The following is a 26,626-nucleotide window of genomic DNA, read 5'->3' as shown; positions in this document are numbered from 1 at the left end:
CTCAGTCTCAACTTCTATTGATTTCAAAGAGTTCTGCTTGAGTAGTGACTGAAGGAGTGAGACCTAAAATGAGATACTGCTGTGTGTTTAAAGAGAAAGAAGATACCTTTCTTCCAGGAATTATCCTTAATAATAAATCCTTTTACTCCCCAAGGATTTTTTTTAGCTAGTATGGGCATGCTTATTGTTGTTCTTCAATTAGGTCCTAGTCACAGTTGAAAATGCTCTGTGATTCTTCTTTGGGAATGGCTATACAGGCGGGAGACTTGTGGTGGTTTATAAATACCACCCCCCATCTTGAAACATCTAATTGCTGACAATAAACCTGCTATAGAACATATACCACCCATTATTTCTATGATCATTCATCAACTTTCCTCAGCTGACAATACTGTTACAGGAGGATCATATATTGCTAATTTAAACCTCAAAAGGTTGCATATATAATTGTTAACAGTGTTTCACCAGCTCCTACAGCAGATTCGATTCAGACTTGCTGCATGATCATATCTTTCTACATGCTAGACAGAACAGAAATCACACCAAATTCCCTTGTACTTGCAGAGCAATAACCACATCACTGGAAAAAAATTGCACCACATAGCAATGTATTTGGGCTGGTGAAATTGGTGGAACTCTGTTAATGCAAGAGTTGGCTGTGTGGAAGTGGAAAAGTTGAAGGTAGTTGGGATTTTATGCTTGCTTGGGTATCAGTCGCATGACAGTGTAATATTATGTCTGCAAAAAAAGATTGCATAAGTTAAAACACTACCATTGGAAAGCAATAGATGATTGCCCCTCCCTTTATTCAAAGCAGCAGACTATAAGATTACAATCAAGAGACAATTCTGGTTATATATACAGGTAAGATCGCACAAAGGAACACAGTTCTGATTTATCAAGATATGCAACATGGGGCTATATGGCTCTTTGCCCAAGTCTTCACAAGTAGAGACTGGTGATGAGGAAATTTGATGATGAGGAACCATGTACAAACAACAAGCACCCAACAGCTAATGGGAACAGATGAAACCCTCTTATTCTCAGATGCCTTACAGGTACCCTACCTTAGGCTCCAGACAACAACACCTAGCAGACATAGAAATTGTGATAACTACAGTGGTACCTCGGGTTAAGAACGTAATTCGTTCTGGAGGTCCGTTCTTAACCTGAAACTCTTCTTAACCTGAGGTACCACTTTAGCTAATGGGGCCTCCTGCTGCCGCCGCCATGCAATTTCTGTTCTCATCCTGAAGCAAAGTTCTTAACCCAAGGTACTATTTCTGGGTTAGTTTAGTCTGTAATCTGAAGCATCTGTAAACCGAGGTAACACTGTATTAATGAGAAAGCAGGGAATTAGCCTGAGACGTGCAGAATGTTAAAAGCATCTAGGTGGGAGCATGTTGTTGTTACTAATTCACCAGCCTCGGGTGAGCACCTGCTTACAGGAATCATTTGTTGCAGCCACATTCTTTCATTCATCTATTACCTTTCCTCCAAGGATCTCCAAGCAGTGTGCATGGGTCTTGCCATATTAGACTGAGACGGAAATGACTAGCCTAAGGCTACCAAGTGAGCTTCATGGCTATGTTGGACAGTCTCTCTCCACAGGCAGGCTTTCAACAAATAAAGAATATTTTTATTTGGTAAATTAGTGTTGTTAAATCATTTTTTAAAAATGGCATAGATTATTTAATTTAAAGATTATGTTTCATGTTACTAAATTTTTGAAGCCTAATGAAATTGGCTGCTGTTGTATGTAATATTTTATATTGGTTCTTAAAGTTCTGTTGCTTTTCCTTTTTTGGTTATGTGCAAACACACAAATAAATAAAATAAATAAATAAATTCTTATAAAGAAGAAAATTTTAAAAATCCAGTTCTTAATATAATAATTGTGGCTAGGTTGTGATAGCACCACCTTTAACAACAGCTGCAGCAGGGAGGGGACGATAATTATTATGAATTATTATTGCACTGAAGGCACCAGCAAGCGGGAGGGGAGAGGTCCCAGCAGCATAATGTGCTTCCAGCCTGCTCTGTTCCAATTAAGTGAGAATGAATGATAATGAATCTAGCAGTTGGGCTGCATTAAATGGAAAGGGGGAAATCACAAGGTATGCTAGGAAAATTGCCAGAATCTTCTAGTAATCTAACAAATTAACAGAGGTGTCATGGATGTGTGAAGTGAAGAATGGGCAAATCCTGGGGCATGAGTAACATAATTCCTTCAATGGGTTTGTTCATAGAATTTTAGGGTTGGAAGGGACCCCAAGAACCATCTAGTCCAACCTCCTGCAATGCAGGAATCTCAACTAAAGCACCCGAAACAGATGGTCATCCAACCTCTGCTTAGAAACCTCCAAGGAAGAGGAGTCCACAATCTCCTGAGGGAGTCCGTTCCACTGTTGAACAGCTCCTCCTGTCAGAAAGTTCTCCCTGATGTTTAGTCGGAATCTCCTTTCTTGTAACACGAAGCCATTGGTTCGAGTCCAAACCTCCAGAGCAGGAGAAAACAAGCCTGTTCTATCTTCCATGTGATAGCCATTAAGATATAATTATATTGATCAAAAGCAATCAGCATTTCTTTAGTGTACTGTAATTATAGTATTTCAAATATAAACCACCACATTAAAATGGACACTTCCACCATCAAGCTTGTTATTCACTATTTGTGATCAAAACTGAACTGCCTCCACTGTGAGCAAAGCTACTTTGTAACTCACCAGTCCAGTTTTCACATCACATTAAACTCTGATTTAAAACAAACTATGGGTTAATGTTCCTTCATGGATCACTGCCTTCTAACTGTAGCTTCTTGTCCCACATAGAGATTTCTCAGGAGAGAGATGAGGTGATCAGACACTCCCATTTCTTTAAGAACTTGCCATAGTTTGCTGTGGTTGACACAGTCAAATGCTTTTGCGTAGTCAATGAAGCAGAAGTTTTTCTGGAACTCTCTAGCTTTCTCCATAATCCAGCACATGTTTGCAATTTGGTCTCTGGTTCCTCTGCCCCTTCGAAATCCAGCTTGCACTTCTGGGAGTTCTCGGTCCACATACTGCTTCTTGCCACCCCCTCTTGATGTCTTCTGCTTCTGTTAGGTCATTTCCACTTTTGTCCTTTATTATGGTAATCTTTGTACGAAATGTTCCTTTCATATCTCCAATTTTCTTGAACAGATCTCTGGTTTTCCCCATTCTGTTGTTTTCCTCTATTTCTTTGCATTGCTCGTTTAAGAAGGCCCTCTTGTCTCTCCTTGCTATTTTTGTTGGAAATCTGCATTCAATTTCCTGGAAGACTCCCTGGAAAATACCCTGATGCTGGGAAAGATTTGAGGGCACAAGGAGAAGGGGGCGTCAGAGGACGAGATGGTTGGACAGTGTTCTCGAAGCTACTAACTTGAGTTTGACCAAACTGTGGGAGGCAGTGGAAGACAGGAGTGCCTGGCGTGCTCTGGTCCATGGGGTCATGAAGAGTCAGACACGACTAAACAACTAAACAACAATGGGTTAATGTGAACAAGCATTGTGCTAGTGTATGCTGCTCAAAAAACAAAACAAAACACTGTAGCACTTCTGCCATGCCAGAGATGAAACGAGCCAGAATTTGGCTTGTTAGGTCATCCAAACCTCGGCTTGACTTGAACCTTGATTACTGCTCAGTTTGTTTGGACAGAATCAAATGGTGAGCCTGGATTCAGACAATATGACATGTCAGGCTCTGACTTGTATTGTGTGGCATGGCAGTGACAGAGGATGAGCACTGGTTCAATACTTGTTCAGATGATGCCATATTTTGCTTTAAACTAGGGCCTAATGAGACATGCAAACTAGACCACTGTATTATTACAGCCCCATTTGAATGTCTGCTGCCACCTCCAATGTTCTATCTTAAGACTGACTGAAACGCAGACTCGATCCATGGCTTTAACATCAGCCAACATTTTTCATCACCACCCTTTGCTTTTTAAAAACCAATTAACATGATGACTTCTGGAAAAATTGAAAGCTTGTGCGCTATTTAAGAAGGGTTTGGTTGGCTAAATAAAAGTATCACCCTAATGTGGTTTTAGGAATTTTTCATACGGGCAAACGCCAGCTCGTTTGCTTTTTGTATTTTTAGGCGTCTTCACCCAAAAGATCAGTTTGCAACTTGTCTGCCATCCAACTATTTTTGCCAAATACATACCCCAAAGTGCTGCTTATTTTGTACAATGCAACAGTCAAGAAGAAACGTGCAAAAATTTTCATTTTCTTTCCTTCAATCGTTGCAATATTGGTCACTTAGAAACAACACACAAACATGGCAACACAATATCTTCTCGCTCTCCAATATCCAACTCTCACTGCAACCTTCAGAACTGCCTTGTTTCAGTAAACCTTGGCTTGGTAAGAACTCTTTGGTCAAACTACATCTGTACTAAACTCTTATGAATCTGTGACAACTGTTTCCATGAGGTGTCATTTATTTTGTATAGACAGAAAATAGCCATTATGCCCAAGAACTATTTGGAGGCAGTATGCCTCTGAATACCCATTACTGGGGAATCACAAGTGGATAGACTACTGCTGTACCCAGTTCCTGCATGCAGAATTATCATAGACATCTGGTTGTCCAGTGTGAGAACAGGAATCTGGACTCGATGGGCCTTTGACCTGATGCATCAGAACTTCTTAACCTAAACCTGGTCCTCAGATATGTAAATTTTAGTAGAGACACCTATGTATATTTCCAGTTTGCTTTATCAGCCACATTCTTAGGACTAGAAAGAGCCACTGTAGAAACTGATCTTGAGGTTTTGTAGAAACCCTAGTTCTGTTAAATTTGAACTGATCCACAAGTTATTTGGGAAGTAGCCCCATTTCAAAAAGCTGCAATGCAGTATGGTATATCTATGCGGTGCCTATATCCCTGGTGTATTAGATCTGGTAACACCAGCCTTTATTTGTACAAAACATAGCAGAGGAAAAATTGCTCCAACAGATCACTGTCCATGGCTTATTTAAATCAAGGAGGATTATGCTCAAAGACCATCTCAGTTTTCATGTAACCTGTCAGTTTTTATTACTACATCTCCTGACAAAAACGCCCATCTCAAATGCTTCTCTGGGATAAAAGGACCCTATCATTGGCATAACACAGAACTGAAAATTGTTGGCCATTGAGCCTGACAAGGAAATATAAGCGTCATGGTTAAGGACCAAAACTGCATAATATGTAATATGGCTCAACATTTCCCAGTCTTAGGTATGTGCAACTCCTCTCATCACTTTTTCTTGGAAGCCTATGGCCAGGGGGGAAACTGGACCAGAAGCATTACATAAGGGTCTGAAATCAATAGGACCACTGTTCTTAGCATGGCTGAGCCTTCACTGAAGGCATCCAATTTGAGGCACCAAGAGGAGTCAGAGGAAAAAGAGACAATGAGATGATTTATGGGTGTTTTTTGTACAGAATACTTTTATTCAGTGCTTTCAGATATCCGAATCTTTACTGTGCACTTGTTACAAACATATACAAAAAAATATTTTCCTCGGCTGAGAATTCTTCTGAAGTCATCTTTAAACTGTTAAATAAAAATTGAAAGCATTACCAATGAAATACCACACATAAATAATAAAAGTAAAGTCCATTTGTAACATACAAGTTTGCTTCACTCATCTAACGCCTCTTCTTACAGGAAGACAGAGATGCATAATACACTCTCCTTGTACTATTTCCTAAAGCGTTTGAAAAGGGGATGGACGTGTTTATTTGAGGAGGCCCTGCTTCGTGAGGCTTGGTATTCCATGTAAACTGTATCATCTGCTCCAGACATAGAGCTCATTGTGCCATAGTGCCGGGAAACCTAGAACGAGAGAGGATGAGAGTTTAGTAAAGTCTGCCTTCAAAGACAGATCCTGCAACCCTTTTTCACATACAGTAGGCCTCTCAACTGAGTGCCTACACTTGAACATCTGCCACCATGTGGAAGTGGAGAGGCAAGGACCAGCATAAATTGCAATGTCAGGGTAGCAATGTCCGTTCTACACATGAAACCCCTACATTCACCTGATGTGTGAACAGGATTTGTGAGTTCACACACACACACATTTTATTTTCAGAGCTAGGTTGTGTCCCCTCATAATCCTTCCCCACCTGTATCACGAGAGAAACCCCCTCCTTTTATTATTTCTTGCAGGAGTGACTTCAAGGATGGGCAGGAATGGGGGAAATAACTTTCTACTTCCTTTCCTCTCATTCAACATGGAAGCGACTGCCACTGAAGCAAGTAGAGGCAGGGCCACTTCCCTGGGGCGGTGGGTGTGGTGAGTGGCGTTGGGACATTAAATTCCTCTTTGCTCCACATCAAACTTGAGAGGCTACCGTGATATCCACTTGCCTGAGATGACTTTGAGCCGTACTCTCCTGCAACCACCTCTTCCTCAGCATCCATATCTGACGCTTGCAAAACCTTTTGGAGGAGCTGCTGCTGATCTTCCTTGGATGAAAACATAAGCTCTTCCTCCTCCATACCTGCAAGTTTAGTGATCACCTGAGACACAGGAAGGAAGGAAGGAAGGGAGATGTTACTTTCCTCGGTGCTCACAGACAGAAATTAACTACGCCTCTCATAGTGAAGCTTATGGATGCGGCACTATACCGTCATTTGTAGGATGCCTATTTCACACACTGAGGAAATAATGGGCCGGGGTGATACAGTGTTTAGCAGAATAATCCCTGACTGGGCTGGCTGAGACTGCTGGAAGTTGTAGTACAACATCTGAAGGGCACTATTTTGGCTACCCCCGCGTTACGGAATTGGACTAAGACTGGGGAATGCCAAAGCTCAAATTCCCACATAGACATGAAGCCCACTAGGTGATCTAAGGCCTAACCCCCTCCATCCCACTCTCTATTATCTAGCCTGTTTGGTAGGATAACAGAGGGGAGCTGTACATGTTGCCTTGAGCTAATTCAAGAAAAGAGCAGGGGGGTGTATTAAATAAATTCTAGTTTGTATCAGTGATAGTGCAACTTCTAAACAATTAACCATTAAATAACCAAGGTGAAGCAACATACTTGATGTGATTGTTGTCCTGCCTTTATCTCTTTATGAGCAACACAGAACCAAAGGTAATAAAGTTAGTGCAAAGTTAGTGTGTTTCTAAAGTTGCGGCGTTGTTGATTCACAGAACACCCAGGTGCCAGTCACGGTAAAAAATATTGCAAGTTATTGGGGGGAAACATTACCTTAAAGCTGTAGCCTTGGTCTACTAGAAACCGTTGACGTTTGGTTGAGTATGCCATTTCTTGAGTGTCCTGGGAGACCAGGGAATAAAAGAAGGCATTGTACTCCTCTGCAACCATTCCTAGAGAAGTAGTAGCACATAAAAGCATGTCAGGACGTCAAGAAACAAACGTTTTGTAGTTATCTTACTGCCATGTCAGCAGCCTGCGATCATTGATAATCAAGTAAACCACCAGCTGCCGATTCAAAAGCTGCAGTTAGGCAAAGAAAAAGAGCTCCCCTGAGATGGGCAAAAGTCGCAAGTGGTTATTTCAGCTCAAAGCACCCTGGTCTCTCCAAGTCAATTGGGCAGGAGGCAGGTTTCCTTCTGCCACACTCCATTCAGTGTTTGCAGTAATTGCAGAATCATACCCTTCTGATGTGTAGTGCACAAAGAATATTTCGCATCAACCAACATATACATGTCATATATGAAATCAGTGGGTTTTTGTTTGTATGTTCTGCAATATTTCACTTGAGTGGCTAGGATTATATTGGGATACGAGGTACACCCAAGCTATAAACCAAAGACACAACACTGTTAGAATTCACTCCATAAGATCATGTAAAGAAAGCTAAAATAGAACCTTCTACTAAGTAGTAAAATTCAGCTATTTGGTGTTAGATCCGCTCCACTTACCTGTGGGGAGGAGTTGCGGTGGACCGCGTGGTCGCCCTCTCACTTCCGGGTAGGCGGGGGACTTTGTCCCTCGCTGCCCGGAGGATTCCCGGCCACGTCAGCAAACAGCTGGCCAACTGGCCGGCTGGGGGGGGGGCGTGGCCGGGACTCCCCTTTAAAGGCAGAAGTGTGAGCCGGAGGGCTTCCTTTCGGCTCGCTTCCTCAATCTCCCACCCTCCCTCCCTATTTGCAGGTTTTTCTTCAATGGCCTTGCTCTGGACTTCGGTTGGTCGCCTGCCCTTGTCAGGGGCCTGGTAGGAATTTTTCCACTTGGCAGATTGGCTTGGCCATGTGGTTTTCGCCTACCGCTTAGCAACTGTCACAACTTTGTAAGGTGTTGCGGTTAGGCATTGGGTGACCTTATGATGGGGGAGGGGAGGCCTGGCCATCGCCTGCCCCTCCAAGCTTAAGGGTATTCTGTTAAAGGAATCCGGGGGTGCGGATCTTGTCCGAAGCCCGGGGCGGGGCTAGGGCCATGCAGCAACCCCTTGGGAACCCAGGGGGAGCTCGAGTTGGTCTGAATCGACGGAGCTCCCCCTACCAATGGTTTACCCTTACTTGACTTCCTGCTCTGTGGGCAGGAGTCAGATATAGTCAGGTCCACTCAATGCCTAAGCCAATACCACTCACATTCTGTAATCAATAAAGTTGTGGCCAAATTTTGCCCAATAACATTAACCTTATATCCTGTGTCCTTGTGTTTTATTTCATCCTTGAGGGGGCAGCCGCGGGGTCTCGACACGCAACAACTATTCTTATGTTTCATATTTATTCTTGTTTCCTTTCCCCCTAACAACGCCTTCAATTGAAAGAAACACACACACATCAATGTAGGCAGGAGTTCTTTATTCCATGCAATTACTTCCCATTATCCCTATGTTTAAACACTGGATAATTCTAATCTCCCCCAATCCAATGATATCTGTCGGTAAGAGCACGAGACTCTTAATCTCAGGGAAGTGGGTTTGAGCCCCATGTTGGGCAGCAGATTCTTGCACTGCAGGGGGCTGTACTAGATGACCCTTGGGGTCCCTTCCAAACCTACGATTCTAAGAGCCGGGTGCCATTACTGCCACCAGCACACTGCCACATGCACAGAGAGCCCTTTGCTGGTCAAGGTGTTAAAAATAAAATGATCAGCAATGCAGCAGGAAGCATGTTCATCCAAGCCCCAAATCCTATGCAAAGATCCTAGTACTAAGCAACAGACACACCTTAGGACTCTTAGCACAGCTGCCTTGGAAGTTCAGTGAGAACAATTAGAGCAGAGCTGCGAAAGTGTCTCTTTACAAGACATACAAAATGCTAATGCTAAGTGTCATGTGAGGAGCGATTAGGCAAGAAAGACAAAGGGGAAAGATGGCCCCCTACTGCAGCACGTTTTAGAACGACCCTTGAATTTTGTTTTAACCTGTGACCTTGAGCTGGCAGTGACAAACTAGTACAATGGCAAATTGTACATGCTTAGTCGGCTACATGAGTTGACTTATGTTACTTTCATGCTTGAGTGTCCCATTAAAATGGGAGACTTTCAGGGGCACAGGCCTTGAGTTACCTTTTTTGGCTCTCAGCACTCGACCCAATCTTTGAGCCTCCTGCCTTCGAGACCCGCCGTGGGACGAAATCTGAATGAGGACATTGGCTTCGGGCAGATCAAAGGACGTGTCTCCTACCTGCAATACAGAAACAGCCTCTTAACGAACGTGTTGTTTCCAGCATTGAAAATAAAAACAAACAACTCTTTTAACGAGCAACGCGGATTTGTGGGCTACAGTAAAATAAATTGATAATTCTGTCAACATTATAGCAGTTTCACAGGCTGCTCAAAATAAGCCGTGTAACATCCCAAGCCAATTTGATAACAGGCAGGTCGTTTTCCATTACCTTTGAAATAAAGATGGTGTTGATTTTGGGGTTATGTTTGAAATTCTGTAGGATCTGCATTCTTTCCCCCTGTGCTGTAGGCCCATATATATAGGGTCTAAATAAAATAAAAAGGACACAAAAAAAATGTGATGAGCTGGTGTCGCCTTCTGTCCCATGGACTCAGGTATGTGGAACAGGCATTATTAGGAAGACTCGAAAACCATGGGAATTTTAAAATCTGTTTCGCATATTTTTCACATTCCATTCAAAATACAAAAACACTTTGCTTTCCTTGCAGCATTCTTTGCCAACTGCACTGAGGACGCTCCCCCCCCCCCCCGGCCTGAAGATAAACCCATTCTTCCAGACACCCCTTCCAATGAAATAAATCCAGACAGTTGTAAATGTTATCCGCTTGATGTGTGCCTCCTGACTCAACAGATCAGTGGGCTGAATTTATCTGCTAATCCTACATGAAAGGATAGCAGCAGCTGTTAAAATAAAAAAGGTGTTTTCGTTTGTTAAATTCACTGAGTTAGCACATTAACAGCTGTGTCCTCCGTCCTCCCTTCCCCCTTCCCACTCGTGTCCTTGCATAACAAGCTGCCCCTGTGGATTAATTTTTTTCTGGGAGTGGTTGTCCCTGCACCCTTTGTGACAGAGTACCCATGTTGCTGAGCCTAAAGAGTTTGGCCAAGAACTGCAATCAAAGAGACTGTTAAGGCTTTACAGCAGTAAAGCCATCTAGGGAGGAAGAAATGTCTTGTTTACTTGGCCAAAAAGAAGAAGAAACCAGACAAAAGAGCAGGCGTATCTTTTTACAAAAAGATGGTGCTGGAGGAGACTCTTGAGAGTCCCATGGACTGCAAAAAGATCAAACATATCAATCCTTAAAGAAATCAGCCCTGAGTGCTCACTGGAAGGGCAGATCCTGAAGTTGAGGCACCAGTACTTTGGCCACCTCATGAGAAGAGAAGACTCCCTAGAAAAGACCCTGATGTTGGGAAAGATGGAGGGCACAAGGAGAAGGGGACGACAGAGGATGAGATGGTTGGACAGTGTTCTTGAAGTGACTGGCATGAGTTTGGCCAAACTGCGGGAGGCAGTGGAGGATAGGGGCGCCTGGCGTGCTCTGGTCCATGGGATCACGAAGAGTTGGACACGACTGAACAACAACAAATCTTTTTACAAAACCAAAGGGAGAAAGAGAAAAAGGGAAATATACAACACATCTGAGAGAATATATGGATTTCAGTTTCTTGGTAGATTCAGATTCACACAGGCCAGGTTTACACGCAATGCCAAACAATGCTTAAGACTATGCAGATTTGTTGTTTAGCTCTCTCCAATGTATGAGTTGCCCAAACCGTAGAGCTGACCTTGGTTCCAGGTCATGGTTTGTCTGGAAGAGAGCTAAACCACAAACCATAGTTCAAACAACATATTAAGTGAAACCATGGCCTGACATAGTAGCCAGATGGCTGGTGCAGGGAGGGAGAATGGTGGCTTCAATTTCTGCTCTTTGCTTGTTCACGCTAAACCAGGCACCCCCAAACTCAGCCCTCCAGATGTTTTGGGACTACATCTCCCACCATCCCTAGCTAACAGGACCAGTGTTCAGGGCTGATGGGAATTGTAGTCCCAAAACATCTGGAGGGCCGAGTTTGGGGGTGCCTGTGCTAAACCATGGCTCAGCTTAGCATGACTTGAGAGTGAGGGCACAGTATCTCCTAGCCACCATACGCAATTTCCCAGTTTTGTGCAGTAATGAGCACCACTTGACACGGTACTTCTATGGTTCCTTAGACAGCAACTTTGTATCTGTACATTAAACAGTATACCCTGTCCTGAGGCAAATAGGAAAGGTGATTTGTAACAATAGAAATTTAAAAAAGCATGTGGTAAAACTTGCTACCGCATTGCTATTGTGTTTATATTCATCGGCAAATATTGGCGAAGCGACCATCGCTGGATTGGAAAGAATGAACTGGTAAGTTTCAGAATGTAGGTCAATTCAAAATAAACAACCGTAAGCAGCTGCTCTACCAGGTCAGACACTGGTTGTGTTTGGATTTAATGATAGTTTATCATTAAAGGAATGAGCTGAATTGAAGCTGGGGCTCTTGTGTTTTTGCTCTCCCTCTCCTCTTCCAGCACAACGGCAGGCAGGTGGGAAGCTCTCCCTTCCATTTTTTATTAACTGCATCTTGTCATTACATCTGAACTTGAGCAAGCTGTGGTTAATCTTAACTACGGCTTGCGCAATCAAGTCAGCTTCAAATGATGGGTTAGGACCCAGGTTGTCTTGGTCTCAGCTTGTCGATATGCAAAAGCTTCCGCCTCCTCCTCGCAGCTGTGCCAGAACCGTACGCAATCCAGAGCCTCACCGTAACTCACTCCAATAATAATAATAATAATAATAAACCACAGTTTTTCTTTATGTCTTAATGAAACCAATTGGACATCTAGCCTAGTATTGTCTACTTTGATGGTGGCTCTCCAGAGACTTGATTTCTTCTGCATCACCTGGTCCCTGATATTTTTAAGTGGCGATGTCAGCGACTGAATCTGAACTTTCCAAATGTAAAGCATGTTACTATGACTGAACTACGGCTCCTCCCTAAACATATCTAATGTGACTTATTTGAATAAGTTTCCAACTGCCCTCACAATTCTCCACATAAGATAAACCCCTTTTTAGACGTCTAGAACAGGAATTTCAACCTGGGAGTAGTTAAAGCAACATTAAACAAGCTCTTTCGCTCTCTCTGAGCAGCAGCACTTTTGTCCAGTCAAGCCCCACACTGTCGAACATTTCTTAATAAAAATCTCATTTTGTTTAAAGTTTATGTAGGTATCCAGTTCTGCTCCTGCAGAAGAGCCCAGAGGGTATGGTGGGTCAGTGTCACAGTTCTGCCAAGAGCTCCGACTGAGCAACTTCCTCTGACAGGGAGCGGAAGTGAGCGGAGGTCTTTGAAGTCTTGGACTCCAGTCCACCACTCCTAGGCTCCATTGCCTTTTGGGAACAAAAGGCCAACACTTGGCCTGAAATCAGGTATTTATCCCACACTTCATGGCCTCCTGGTGCACTTCTTATGCTGTTGAATTGGTGAATTACTTTGTGATACCCCCAGTTCCTCCAGCCCAGGGGAAAGTGCCTTTAAAAGTCTGGACTCTGGCTCTATAGGCCCTGGTACTGTGAGAACTGGCTCAGTGTGCTCCATTCACAAATGGTGTTGGATACAATCTCTTAATTAGAATACAATTTTCACATATGATCCAAGATTTGAACCCTTCCTCCAAATATTGCACCTGCAAATTGTATAGATGTTTATAAAAATTTCTTGCTCCCCATCACTATAGTTTGTTTTTTAAGAGGAAGGAGAATTAGCAGAAAAACCAAATGCCATTTTTGACAGCACTGGGAAAAGACTAAGTGAGTCAATGCTGTTCTTTGTGCCATTTTACTGTGGATATGAAACATATGGGTAAGCATAACACATATCTTCATGTTTACCCTTCATTCAATACTTACTTGCCCAGCCTAACTGCATACTCCTTCAAAGCAAACACATTGTCTGCAAAGACTATGATTTTGTCATTCCTCCGCTCGTGAAACTTAATCAGGAACTGGCAAGCCCTGAATTTGTTTGGGTTCATTGTATAGAGCAATATCCTCTTCTTTGTTTTTATAGCCACATACTCTCTGTAGAACTCAGGAGACATTGGGCACCATACCTATGTTTAAGCCAAATAAAACAAAGTTAGATTCCAGTCAGGGTATTTCTGTAAGGTATTTCTCAGAAGAGAACTATGGTAAAAGTCTATAAGGTTATGCTGTATGATAAAAAAAGGATGAAGGGACTACACAGCACCTCAACAAGAGGAGATATTCACAATTATAAAAGGATGTTTGTGAATTTTTAAAAGGAAACCTAAAAAGAGGAAGGAAAATTATCCAATGCATCTCCTGGACAACAAAATAAAATGCATTGTGTCTAAAGCAGCGCTTGTAAAAGGGAAATTTGCTCTCTGTTTCATGCTGCAGCCCCCCGCACCCCACCCCAAGTCCTTTAGTGAGGGTCAAGAATAAATAGTGAGAGGCAAAATCGGAGAAAATTGGTAGAGGCAGCTTGTTTGAATGGGAGCCAAACCTAGCATGAGCTGAGGATGGATGACTCACCTGTGCATCCTCTCTTACTGCTTCCTTTCAACACATGAAGCAATGCTTAACCAAAATAAGAGAAATGTGTGATGTCATACTCCCACCCCCCAATATGGGGTGGACTACTTTTAGTGATATTTCTAGGTTTGGGTACTTTATAGCCTCTGGGTCACCCTGCCAGCTTATCCAGTATTCTCTTTTTAAAATAAATGTTATTTTCCATTTTTCAAAAGTTGGCAAATACACACCTTACAAACAAATACCACCAATACAATTGCATATTTGACTTCCCTCACCCAGTCTTTTGTGGTTCCTTTTCTAATTTAGACTGTATAACACTGCATTTTTCACTTTACTCCTTTTTTTGGTTATTCTTCCATTTATCTTGGTACAATTTTAACTGCTTGGTTTAAATTAATCCTACGAATGAATTCGCTTGTATGCCAGAATTTTTCAAATATTGTACAAATTTCCCCCACTTTTTAAGATCCGCCCCCCCCCAATTGTGGCTGCAGTTCATCCAGTATTCTCACCCTTATGAGCAGTAAACCTTGTGCAGCAGTTCCTGCCACCCATCTCTCTGGTTTCAAGTTAACAATAAATACCCTGTTTCTCCTAAAATAAGACATAGCCATAAAATAAGCCATAGCAGGATTTCTATGCATTTGCGAAATATAAGCCGTTCCCCGAAAATAAGCCATACCCCGAAAATAAGCCATAGTGACGTGGTACCTCCCATTAAAACAGCCTGGAGAGGTGTGGCTATGCAGCGTACCGATGTGACGCGGTTAAAATAAGACATCCCCTGAAAATAAGCCATACTGTGTGTTTTTGAGCAAAAAAAAATATAAGACGGTGTCTTATTTTAGGAGAAACACGGTAGTTCAGCTCACATGCCCCAAACACAGCGTTGCCTGATCATGCAATGGGCGCTGCCCTCTGCTGTTGCTGAGGAGAACTGAGCGTTTCAAAGCAGACTGGTTGTTTCACACGGTAAAAAGGGGTTAACTCAATATGCAACTTGCTGAGAGAGGATTTTTATATACTGTCTATTTGCAAGGCAAAAGCTCTCTTCAGGCAGTCTTCTTCTGAGCTAAGCAAATGCTGGGGGATGAGATGAACGTATTAGTTTCCCCCCTCCAGCAAATTAAATAGGGACAGTAGCATACCCATCACTGCTGCCAACCTCCATTGTTTGTGGGGGGTTTTTTAACTCAGAAGATGAATACCAGAAAAGGGCTTTAGTAAGGCAAATATATATAAAAATCCTCTGTAAGCAAACAATTGCTCAAGAGTGCTTAAGACTTGTATTTGTAGCATCTTCATTTTTGAGCTGTGTAGCAACAGCTGAAAAGCTAACAGATTTAATACTGGGGAAACTTGCCATGATTTGTGTCAGTCCTGTTTCCTGATTTTAAATTCCATGATAGAGGAAAACTCACTGCAGGAAAAGAGCATCATAACCCATGGCCATATACCCAATGATAGACATTTCAGAGTTTTAGGTTAGAAAAAAAGAAATTGATCCACACACAAAAAAGCATTTCTGTGGCAACTCTGAATGTTTAAGAACATAATCAGGAGTCCAGGGAGGAGCAATAGCTTTAAGGAGCAAGGTATAATTTACCTCAGCACACTGGACTTTTGCAATATAGCCATTGTTCTGCAGCTCCATCCAATTGGCTTCATACAGTTTAGGCCCAATGAGGAAATTCAAGTCTACGATTTTGTCGTCTTCTCTGACAAGAGTAGCTGTCAGCCCAAGCTTGCAATGGGCTTGAACAATGGTCAGCACACGCCTGAACATTTTTGCTGAAGAATCATGGAAGAAAAGATTAAGCTTTGATTTCAGAAAGGGATATTTAAAAAGGCATTCAAGCAAGAGCGCCACATTTATTTTTAGAGCTGTAAGTAACATGAAATGGCTTATGCCTATTTCAAAGAGCCACATTAGATTGGAATCTTCTTTTTTAACCAGGTGGGTTTAGTTTGACTCTAGTCTTATTTTTATGCTCTGCAAGCATTAATCAAATCTAAGGTAAGCAGCCTCTTTATAATCTTTGAAGCTGAGAAAACAAGGGACAACCTACAAGATGGGAATTAAATCTGCTATGCTTTATATACTTCCGTGACTGCAATCTATATATACTTCCCTGACTGCAAGTCTGTTAAACTTAGGAGGATATACTTCCAAGTAAATATACACAGACCATGTCCTTAGTATATTAATAAAAGGTAAAGGGAACCCTGACCATCAGGTCCAGTCGTGTCTGACTCTGGGGTTGCGGTGCTCATCTTGCTCTATAGGCCGAGGGAGCCGGCGTTTGTCCGCAGACAGCTTCTGGGTCATGTGGCCAGCATGACAAAGCTGCTTCTGGCGAACCAGAGCAGCGCACGGAAACGCCGTTTACCTTCCCGCTGGAGCGGTCCCTATTTATCTACTTGCACTTTGACATGCTTTCAAACTGCTAGGTGGGCAGGAGCTGGGACCGAGCAACAGGAGCTCACCCCGTGGCAGGGATTCGAACTGCTGACCTTCTGATCAGCAAGCCCTAGGCTCTGTGGTTTAACCCACAGCACCACCTGGGTCCCTAGTATATTAGTTGCTTAATAAAAGAAGAATTCCCAGTTGCAAAATCATATCATATTTCGGGGGAGGGGGGAGTCCATCCTAGTATGGAAAAGCGAGCACATTATAATAATTTTTAAAATAAACAGAATATTGAATTTAGTAAGAAAAAGTATGCTTTTTAAATTGTATTTTTTTTTAAATTCAGGAGGGTTTGAAGACTCAATTATTTTAGTGAGATGGTTCGTGATTCCACCCACCCCTAGTTCTGCATTTTAGAGATGAAATCTCCCAAGTTTTTCAATAAGTTTAACCCATGTCTAAATCTAAATGTCATACAGTGAACCATACTGGGTTTTCACTCCCTCTCCACTTAAGAATAATGAAAAGAGAGGCTACAAAGCAATCACAGTCAAGTAGTAGGCATTACAAAAAAACGCAGCTCCTACTTGCTTTGAGAAAGCTCACAAAGCAGTTTTAAGGAACACGTATTAATTTTTGAAGCCAGATGACATCACACGTCACCATTACAGAATGAAATAACTGGGAATGCCCTAGTTCAGTACAGCCTACTTTGGATCCCGAACACCCTCAAACTCGGACGTTTCGGCTCCCGAACGCCACAAACCCAGAAGTGAGGGTTCCGGTTTGGGAACGTTCTTTTGGAACCCGAACGTCCAACGGGGCTTCTGTGGCTTCCTATTGGCCGCAGGAGCTTCCTGCAGCCAATCGGAAGCCGCGCTTTGGTTTCCAAACGTTTTGGAAGTCAAACGGACTTCCGGAACGGATTCCGTTCGACTTCCAAGGTACGACAATAGTGCTGGATTTAAGACTGGGGCAAATGGGATTGTTCACAGACATGGACACGGCTTGTTTACCAGGGATGGTGTGCACTTCGTCGAGGATCATAAGGCCCCACTCTTGACTCTTCATCCATTCCATTACTTTTTCTGCCTCCCACGACCTCTTTGTTGTGTGCCCCAACATGGAGTAAGTGCTGATAGCGATGGAGCAGCCAATTGGCTTGTCTTTGGCATCAGAAGTAAATCGGCAGATTTGGCTGTCGTCTATGGTGGACCACATTTTGAACTGGGCTTTCCACTGCTCCACAGAGACGGCGGAATTGCCCAGAATCAGGCACCGCTTGCGGACCGTGCAGGCAGCTGTTACTCCTACAAGTGACTTGCCAGCACCTGCAGTGGACAAAAAGACGGGAAGTTGTCAAAAATGTGCCTGAAATGCACCGCAGCTCAAGGTGCAGTAGGATCCAGAATAGAAAGTACACAAGACCCCAGAGAGCTGCATTCTATCAAGAGAACATCTAATAAAGTGGTCATATGAAAAAGCACTTGTGATGCATGTCCTGCCTGTCACACAAATATGGAGAAGTTTAGCTAGCACATCTGGCCCAGGTAACGCTCTTAAGACAAATGCAGATGCAAGTTGTCGGATAAGCTGCTCCAAGAGGAATGGAAAGAGAAATCACAAGCACAAGAAATATATATCCATAAAAGTTCAGATTAGGGATTGCTCTCCAGCAAAATAAACACTCTCGTACAATACCCTGTGACGAAGCCTAAGCCAAAATCAGAGAATTTGAGAAAGCTTTTTAACTTAAGGCCAGCCAACTCACCGCAAGGTAGGACAATGACACCGGATCTAGCACGGCCATTCCCAAACATTTTTCTCAAGCTCTTCTCCTGGTATGGTCGGAGGACAGCTGTTGGCTTCAAGTCTATATTAATATCAGGATTCACCGAATCATTTCTGAAGTCATATTCAGCCAGTAGAGGGTATTCCAGATGGATACATCGCTTCTGAAGCTCTTCAATCATTTCCTTAAAAAAGAAGCAGGGGCAACATCTTTTTTCTCATTTTGCTACTCTGCTATTTGCTGGGAGCTTCAGCTACAATCTTCCTGTAAGGCTTGAAAGAAGAATGTCAGGTTGCTATATCTGAAGCTTTTAATGTTTGACTATGTGTTTGGAGGCTGCCCAGGGTGGCTGGGGCAGCCCATCAAGAAAGGAGGGGTATTATTATTATTATTATTATTATTATTATTAGCTAGCATACAAACACACACACACACACACACACACACATGTTGCAATGCTTTGGGTATCATTGACAAATCTGAAAATGTTTCTCACATTTTATGAGCCACAACAAGAAAATAAATGATCTCTTTTTTAAAATCACTCCTATGCTTTAATTTTCTAGCAAATGTTTACATTTATATATTTGATTGATGTTTAGAGCTCCTGCAGATGGCGATGCAGAAAGCACTTACTACAATTTTAATATCTAATCTTCATCCTGATCAACTGCTCAGGCTGAGTGCACACGAACATAAGGTAGCATGTTCTCGACACTACTCAGGTTATTCAGGAGAAAATTCCTAATTTGCCCTTGAAACAAGAGTAGTGAACATATAGACTTCCATATGTTGCTGGACTTCAAGTCCCATCAGCCCCAGCCAGTATAGCCAATGGTTAGGGATCATGGAAGCTGCACTCCAACAGCACCTGGAGGGCCACAGGTTCCCTATCCCAGCCTGTGAAGGATCACACTCACTGAAGTCATGAGCTCAATCCAGAACTACTCTCAGTTCTGCTTTCCCAATGGTACAGACAGTCATATATAATTTCTATTCTATTTCTGTGGAAGGGAAGAGCAGCCACTCCTCCTATCAATGTTTACAGACCGAACTGAGCATGAATTAGGATATTTATTCTCTTTGGAACAGCTTTGGTTCTTCCTCTTTATAGGTGTTGAAAGACCATTCAATATACTTTGCTGTGCTAAACTTAAGTTAACACAAACTTAAGTTAGCACCTTAGAGACCCACTAAGTTTGTTCTTGGTATGAGCTTTCATGTGCATGCACACTTCTTCAGATGCACTGAAACGGAAGTCACCAGAGCCTTAAATTTAGTGAGGGAGTGGGGAGGGGTATTGCTCAGAAGGATGGTGGGAATGGGTGATGGGTGTGGAAAACCTGTTGACTGTTAACGACTGCAATTAGTTCTAAAGGAAAAAGCAAGGGGTGAGATGGCTAAAGATAGCTTTGTCATGTATAATGAGAAAAGAATCCAATGTCTTTGTTCAGACCAGGTCTCTCCGTGGTTTTGAGTTTGGTAATGAGTTGTCCCTGCTCCTGTCCACCTAGCAGTTCGAAAGCACGTCAAAGTGCAAGTAGATAAATAGGTACTGCTCCAGCGGGAAGGTAAACGGCGTTTCCGTGCGCTGCTCTGGTTCACCAGAAGCGGCTTAGTCATGCTGGCCACATGACCCGGAAGCTGTACGCCGGCTCCCGCGGCCAATAAAGCGAGATGAGCGCCGCAACCCCAGAGTCGTTTGCAACTGGACCTAATGGTCAGGGGTACCTTTACCTTTACCTTTAATGAGTTGCAATTCAGCAACTTAAGTTAACAGTTTGCATTAACATGGCCAAGATCCACTTCGCTCTATCAGATGCCGACAAAGCATCATACTACAACAGAAATCAGTATCTAAGGAACATTTGGTCTTACTGGTTTAAAGGACATTGTTCTGCGGTCACACAAAACTGCCAAGGCAGTTGGCTGAAGTATGGCATGCAAAATTAAAGATCACTGAAGGAGAGAAGGACCCACAGACACAACTGAGCCTGGGAGGAAGGAAAATGCTCTTCAAACTAAGCAGCAAAGGGCTGACAACAACCATGGAGAACCGTGCCCTGCCAAGTCATACTGTTATTGCAAAACTGAATTAAATCATATTCAATATGCTATGGCTAGGGTACTCCTCAATGCGGGTGCCATCAAATTTATGGGTGGTTTTTTTTGTTTTTGTTTTTTTTACCTGTTTCACTTCAAAAGACACAGTCTGGGTTTCCTCCTCCTCCTCTTCATCCTTATCCATTTGTTCGTAAAACTCAAATAAGTCAGCAGGAACCCCTGGTTTACCCTGAGCATCCGTCCCTTGCGACGTCGAAGGGCCACTGCCCCCTTCACTAGACTTGGCAATCTAAAACAGAAATTCATCAGGCTAGAGGAAAAGGTGGCTAGAAAGAGGCTTAAGTTCTATCAGTTAGCTGCCGCTGAGGACCTTGTAAAAGGCAACTAAGTAGACAAGCTGTACTCCAATACAGGCTGCAAATAAGCAGGAGCCCCACATCGCTGCCATAAGAGAAGTAGTGTCCCCCAGCGAAACATGTAACCAACATGCCTCATGGCCATCTCTGATACCTCCAATGGAGTGGGAAACTCAATGGGATGAGTACAGCAGGAAGGCAAGCTTTTCTACAGCTTCTAGTCAAGAAAGAAGGGGCCATATAATATAAAAGGTGGTCCAGAATCTCAACATACAGCTGATTTACTCGTGAATGTTTCAGTGATGAGTTCAGTTTCTTCCCCTTCTGCATTCCTCAGCCGGCAGTCTCTAATAACCGGGTCCTGGAGAAGCTGCTGAATGACTTCAGGGTGGGTGCTTTCTACAAAATACCTAGGAAGTAGAGAAAAGGAGAGGGAATCCTATAGATTTCACAAATGTTAACAACATCTACCACCATTTTACAGAAGGCCTGCCTCCATCAAGCAGGTTGCTCCTCTGTACGACACACTTTGCTAGGATGCTGTGTCATATATTTTCAGAACTGTGAAGCGATAGCACAGTTAATACTTGACAAGAGTTTTTAAGAGGCAGTGTGTTAAGAATATTGCTTCTCCAATCACACCACTTTCTGCAATGGCATTCTATAACAGAAGATAATTCACTCAAGCAGCACCCCAGCCAAAACTCAGTAATCAGTTTATTTGGGATTTGGGAATGGGTTGGGAAATAATCCCCTGTGACTCAAAAAGCAAACACCTGCTTACCTGTTGTGCTTCAGGACCAGCTTTACCTTCCCATAGCTGACCGTACAAAGCTGCAAAACAAAAATATGCATTGGAAACAGAACTCCTGAAGAAATTCAATTTGCATTATACTCATGGCGTGAGTAATGTTGCAACTTATTTTCACAAGATCGCCAACGAGGCAGGCTACATAGTCAAGTTGCCTGAAACATGAAATAGAAAAAAGGCCCCACATTTTCAAAAAGTTAGATTAGACCAGGGTTTCCCAAACTTGGGTCTCCTGCTGTTGTTGGGCTACAACTCCCATCATCCCTAGCTAGCAGGGCCAATGGTCAGGGATGATGGGAACTGTAGTCTAAGAACAGCAGGGAACTGGAAACCCTGGCTTAGACCATGGGCAGCCAGGCCCTATCATCCTCAGCCATTGGCCATACTGGCAGCAGCTGAAGTGAGTTGTTGAACAACATCTGGAGGGCACCATGTTGGCTACCGGAGATTTAGACAACTCCCATGGCCACATGAATCCTGCGCATCACACAGCAGGTTTCCCCACCTTCGTTCCATGCCATGGCACCTACTGGCAAGGGAGGCAGTGATCACTATGTGATGCGTAGAATGAACACGAGATGTTCTCCTAAATGTTATGCCCAGGGGTGGTAGACAGACACCACGGCTTAGCCCCATGATGACCTGATTGCAAAGATCCGCTCTCAGCTTTGACCAGAACTGGCCTGCAAAATCCTGGCTGAGATTCACAGCAGCAAGTGGCTGTGCTTTTGCAGCACCCATAGAGCATTGCTACATTGAACTATCTATCCACTTCTTCATGATGCCCGATCCTCAGTGTTTAGCTTCCTTCTTCTTTTCGCTGCTGTGCCCCACTTAAATGAGTGACTTTGGGACTGGCAAGTCTCCACCACTCATCAACTGAAGATCATGTTAAGTTGTGCACCGATGTTCTTGGGCGGCTCCAAGCACAGCAACAGACTGCTGTTGTGTTGTTGGTGTTGTATTATTAGTTTTAAAGGAAAGCAAGCTGATAATGATGCTCACCTTGATAAACTGAACGATCCCATCTGGCACTCCAGTCTTACTTAGCTTCTGCAAATATTCGGTGATATCACTCGTTTGCAAGCCCACGCTGACAGCAGCATAGAGGGAGTAAGCCGTCAACTTGTATTCATGGACATGGGTGGGTCGGCAAACTGGTTCAGCAATGGCAACTAGAAAATCCTGTGCATACTTGTAAACAGGCGAAAAGGCCTCGAGGAAAATATGGCCATCAGGGGCCTACAAAAAAGGCAAGCATCAATGGTAATAATACTTTATATTATCTGTTAGTTCATCATTATTAAAAGATTTTATTCCCTGCCCTTTTTTTCGAGAATACCAACAATACCAACAAATAAAACCCAACAGCAACGTAAGAAGTATAAATCTGAATATTAAAAAAACCTATCCATAATTAAAATTTATAATAAAACAATTTCACCCAAAGCCAATTGTGTAGTGGTTGGAGCAGGAATGGGAAGACCCAGGTTCAAATGCCATGAAGCTTCACTTTGGGTGATTTGGGGCCAGTATATACTGATGGCCTAGCCCAGGCATAGGCAAACTCTGGCCCTCCAGATGTTTTGATTCTACAATTCCCATAATCCCTGACCACTGGTCCTGTTAGCTAGGAAGGATGGGAATTGTAGTTCCAAAACATCTGGAGGGCCAGAGTTTGCATATGCCTGGGCTAGCCTACATCACATGGTGGTTGTAAGGGCAAATGCATGTTGCAAGCATCCATGCATGCTACCCCAAGCTGTGAGCTCCTTGGAAGAAGGTCGGGGGGGGGGGAGGGTGCCATCACTTAAAAAGGACTCAAAGGGTAACTTTTTAAGGCTACCAAACAGTCTGAAGAAAATACACCTGTGGGATAAATCACTTTAAAGTGTTCTCCTGGAAATGCCGTGCACCAGATAGCAGAAGTCCCACTGCGCTCATATATTATTCCAATCCATGAGTCTAGGTTGAGACAGCTCACGTCAGTGCAAGAGCATCGTAGAAGAAGCATACGGGCTGCAATCTCCTCTCTGGGAACATCTGTGTTCACACTTATGGCTCAGCATCACATGCAAAGCAGCTCAATATATCCAAATACTTTGATACAATTCCTTTGCCGAAATGTGAGCATTCCAAGTTCACGGAACTTACCACCCACAAGGGGCGTGAGGAATGATCAGCCTTTAAGAGCATCTGGTTCCTGTAGTCTTTCGCTCCATATTCATCTATTTTGTTTGAGGAATCTTCCACTTGCTTCCCTGCTGCCGAGGGAACTGCTTCCTGGGACTCTTTGCCTGAGATATCATATTCTTCTTCGTCTTCTTCCTCATAGTGTCGTTTCTTAGACTTCTTCTTATCTGAAAACCAAGGCCCAAGTGGTTTAAAACACACCTGAAACTCAGAAAACGTTTTCATGCTAAACAAATCACAGGCACAGAATTTTACAACACTATACTGTCTGTAGAGGAACCCATATGGAAGCTTCTCTGCCCTTTTTCTATGAAGAATCTTCAGAAAACCAAAAGTTGCTCCCAGACGGGGGACATATGGTCCTCAGATCTAACCAGACCTGACAAGGGTCCCAATTTGACTGGGAAGGCTTTCCCACAAACTACGCCCAGCTACCCCCCCCCCCCAAACAGAATATGTGGGGCAGATTTAGCTGTTCCAGGGCAACTATTAGGTCCAGACTTTCCTCACTTTGCATTCGCTTTTCTGTCTCATTGAGAAGGCATATGAAAATATTTGTAGCAAATGAATGTATAGCAAATGGCATCACGTTCACATATTGAACGTGACTCTGTAGCCTTAACGTGTTTCATACTATTATTTTCTACATTCCAAGAAATGTCCATGTAAAAAAATCCAGAGCAAGAGAAAAGACCCAAAACAGAGTGACGTAACTGATCGACAACCGCACATTCATTTGCTTTAAAAATGGAAGTGAAATGTGCTTGCATGCTAAGCACTGATAATGTGTTTTCCTTCAAACGCACGCATATCTGCTTACACTGAACTTATCACTGAACTCTACTGCCAGTTCCAATCTTCCATTTGGGCCCCTAGTCCTTTTTTTATCCACAAAAGGAGTTGTTTTGAAAAGCAGTAGGCAACACATTACTTAGGAGAGCTGAATTTTCAAACCGGAAGGCTATGCGTAAAACACAAAGTGAATAAAACAGGTGTCGGGAGCAAGTACCGATTTTGTAGCTGCCAGAAAAAAGACGCCTTTTTACGGCTGCATTCCCCAAAATTCATATGCGTGTGTTGAAAAAGACAAAGGCGCCTAAGATAATAAAAGGCATGCTCGCTTTTATTTATCCCGTCATGAATCCTACAGTTGAAGAGAGCTACCGGGGTTCAAATCAAGCCCTCCCCAACGAAAGAAAACAGTAGGGAACCCCGAGGGCTTCCAGGATTTGGAAATCTCCCTCGCTAGGGATGGGTGGGGAATGAGATCCCTGAGGGCCACTCGGTCGGGACGATCTCCCCGGGCTCCGCTCCCCTTGCAAGGGAAAGGGCTGCCTCTCCGGCTCCTCACCTCGCTCCTTCTTGCCCATCAGGACGCGGCTTCGGCACAGTGCGCAACGCCGCTTTCACGCGTCCCTTCCGCGTCCCTTCCCATTCGCCCCGCCGCTTCCGGAGCAGGACAGGGAGCGAATCCGGTTCCTCTCCGCCTCCATAACATGGCCGATCTCGGGGGAGGGAAAGAAGCGTGCGCCCCCAAGGCTAAAGTTGCCGCGATGGGGCCTTTTCCAGCCTGGAGCCGCTTTCCCAAGTGCCCAGGAAAGAGGCGGATTTGCCGGGGAGCCCAGCAGGGCCGGCCCGCCGTGCCCGTTTGGCAGAAAGGAGGTCGCTGACCGTCGGGTGTCGTAGAATCGTAGAGTTGGAAAGGTACCCCGAGGGTCATCTAGTCCAACCCGCTTGCAATGCAGGAATCTCAGCTGAAGCATCCACGACAGATGCAGCAAAGAGCAGCCTAGAGACTTGTGGCACCTCGCAGGCTAACAGATTTATTAGGCAGCCTAAGCATCCGTGGGATAGCCACTGCCGGATTTACGTATAAGCTAAACAAGCCATAGCTTAGGGCCCCACTCTCTTGGGGCCCCCCAAAAAAATTAAAGGAAAAAAAACACCTGGATGTACATTTCCAAAATATAAGATAAAAAACAAATAAAATAAAACCTACATACAGCAACAGTGTTTTGTGTTGTATAGGCTCCTATGATGTAAGTAATGGGCCCCGCCTGCTAGCCTGCTCCCTAAAATATCACTGGCTTGCACATTTCTGTATATAGGGTGCCTACATTCTGCATGTGCAAATGGCTTTAGATACCTAGTAGGTCCATAAATTACCATATAGCATATATTCAACACAAAAAAAAACACTGACAATTTGTTGTTGACAAAGGGCAGCTGGACATACAAAGGGCCCCATTACCTTCAGTAGCTTAGGGCCTCATCAAACCTGCCACGTGTGTATGGCTCTCATAAAGAAATGGGCCGGGAAGGAATTAAGTGCAGGGACAATTAGCCGATTGGCAATGGTTTTTCGAGAAACGAACAAACAAAAACACCAAATGGGAGTTGTTAAATTCAGGCATGCAGGCACTGAGTACATGAGCCCTGCTGGATCTAGACCAGCATCCTGCTCTCACAATAGCTGCCTGGATGCTTTTGGGAAGTCCGCCAACGGGACCTGAGTAAAACAGCCCCCCCCCCCCCCATTCCCAGCAACTGGCATACGGAGGTTCAACATAAGTCTTCACTTCCCACGAGTTTGTCCAATCCTCCTTTAAATCCATCCAAGTTGGTGAACTTAGGTTTCATATCATCTTTCCCCCCTAACATTTCTCAGTTGAGGCGGCTTACATATTTTAGCTGCAAGACTTCAAAGCAGTGTACTCACATACGTGAAGATGCATGTTCAAACCCTATGTAAGCTGCATGGGGGCTAGAGTGCGTGTCCACATTTATAGGCCTGTGCATGTTAATAAAATACAGTGGTGCCATTGGCCGGAGCTATTTGACTACAGGCAATAAGTCTAAAACATTGGTTTTATTTGTATAAACATTTGTCTGCTTTGGATTGTTTAAAATGTTTTGCCCTGCGTAAGAAGTATACAAAGCGTAATGGATGTTCTGCATCATTGTTACAGTTTTCATGTTTTTGTAAGTAAACCTAG

General features: G+C 43.5%; 1 protein-coding gene across 1 annotated transcript; it reads right to left on the bottom strand.

Annotated features, from left to right (window-relative positions):
- Nucleotides 1–5,516: 5,516 nt before the first annotated feature.
- ERCC3 (ERCC excision repair 3, TFIIH core complex helicase subunit) lies at nt 5,517–25,100 on the bottom strand. The gene is made up of 15 exons (XM_033161600.1): nt 24,982–25,100; nt 23,592–23,797; nt 22,443–22,679; nt 21,411–21,460; nt 20,901–21,036; nt 20,395–20,559; nt 18,186–18,390; nt 17,431–17,745; nt 15,611–15,795; nt 13,354–13,556; nt 9,837–9,933; nt 9,508–9,625; nt 7,237–7,355; nt 6,386–6,538; nt 5,517–5,851 (listed from the first exon to the last, which is right to left on the bottom strand). Exons 1-15 carry the CDS (start codon nt 24,998–25,000, stop codon nt 5,717–5,719), a joined length of 2,343 nt encoding a protein of 780 aa, XP_033017491.1. The 5' UTR covers nt 25,001–25,100; the 3' UTR covers nt 5,517–5,716.
- Nucleotides 25,101–26,626: the final 1,526 nt, after the last annotated feature.

This window comes from Lacerta agilis, chromosome 1 (assembly GCF_009819535.1).
Source record: "Lacerta agilis isolate rLacAgi1 chromosome 1, rLacAgi1.pri, whole genome shotgun sequence".
Lineage (NCBI taxonomy): Eukaryota > Metazoa > Chordata > Lepidosauria > Squamata > Lacertidae > Lacerta > Lacerta agilis.
This window is presented reverse-complemented; position numbering and strand designations above follow the sequence as displayed.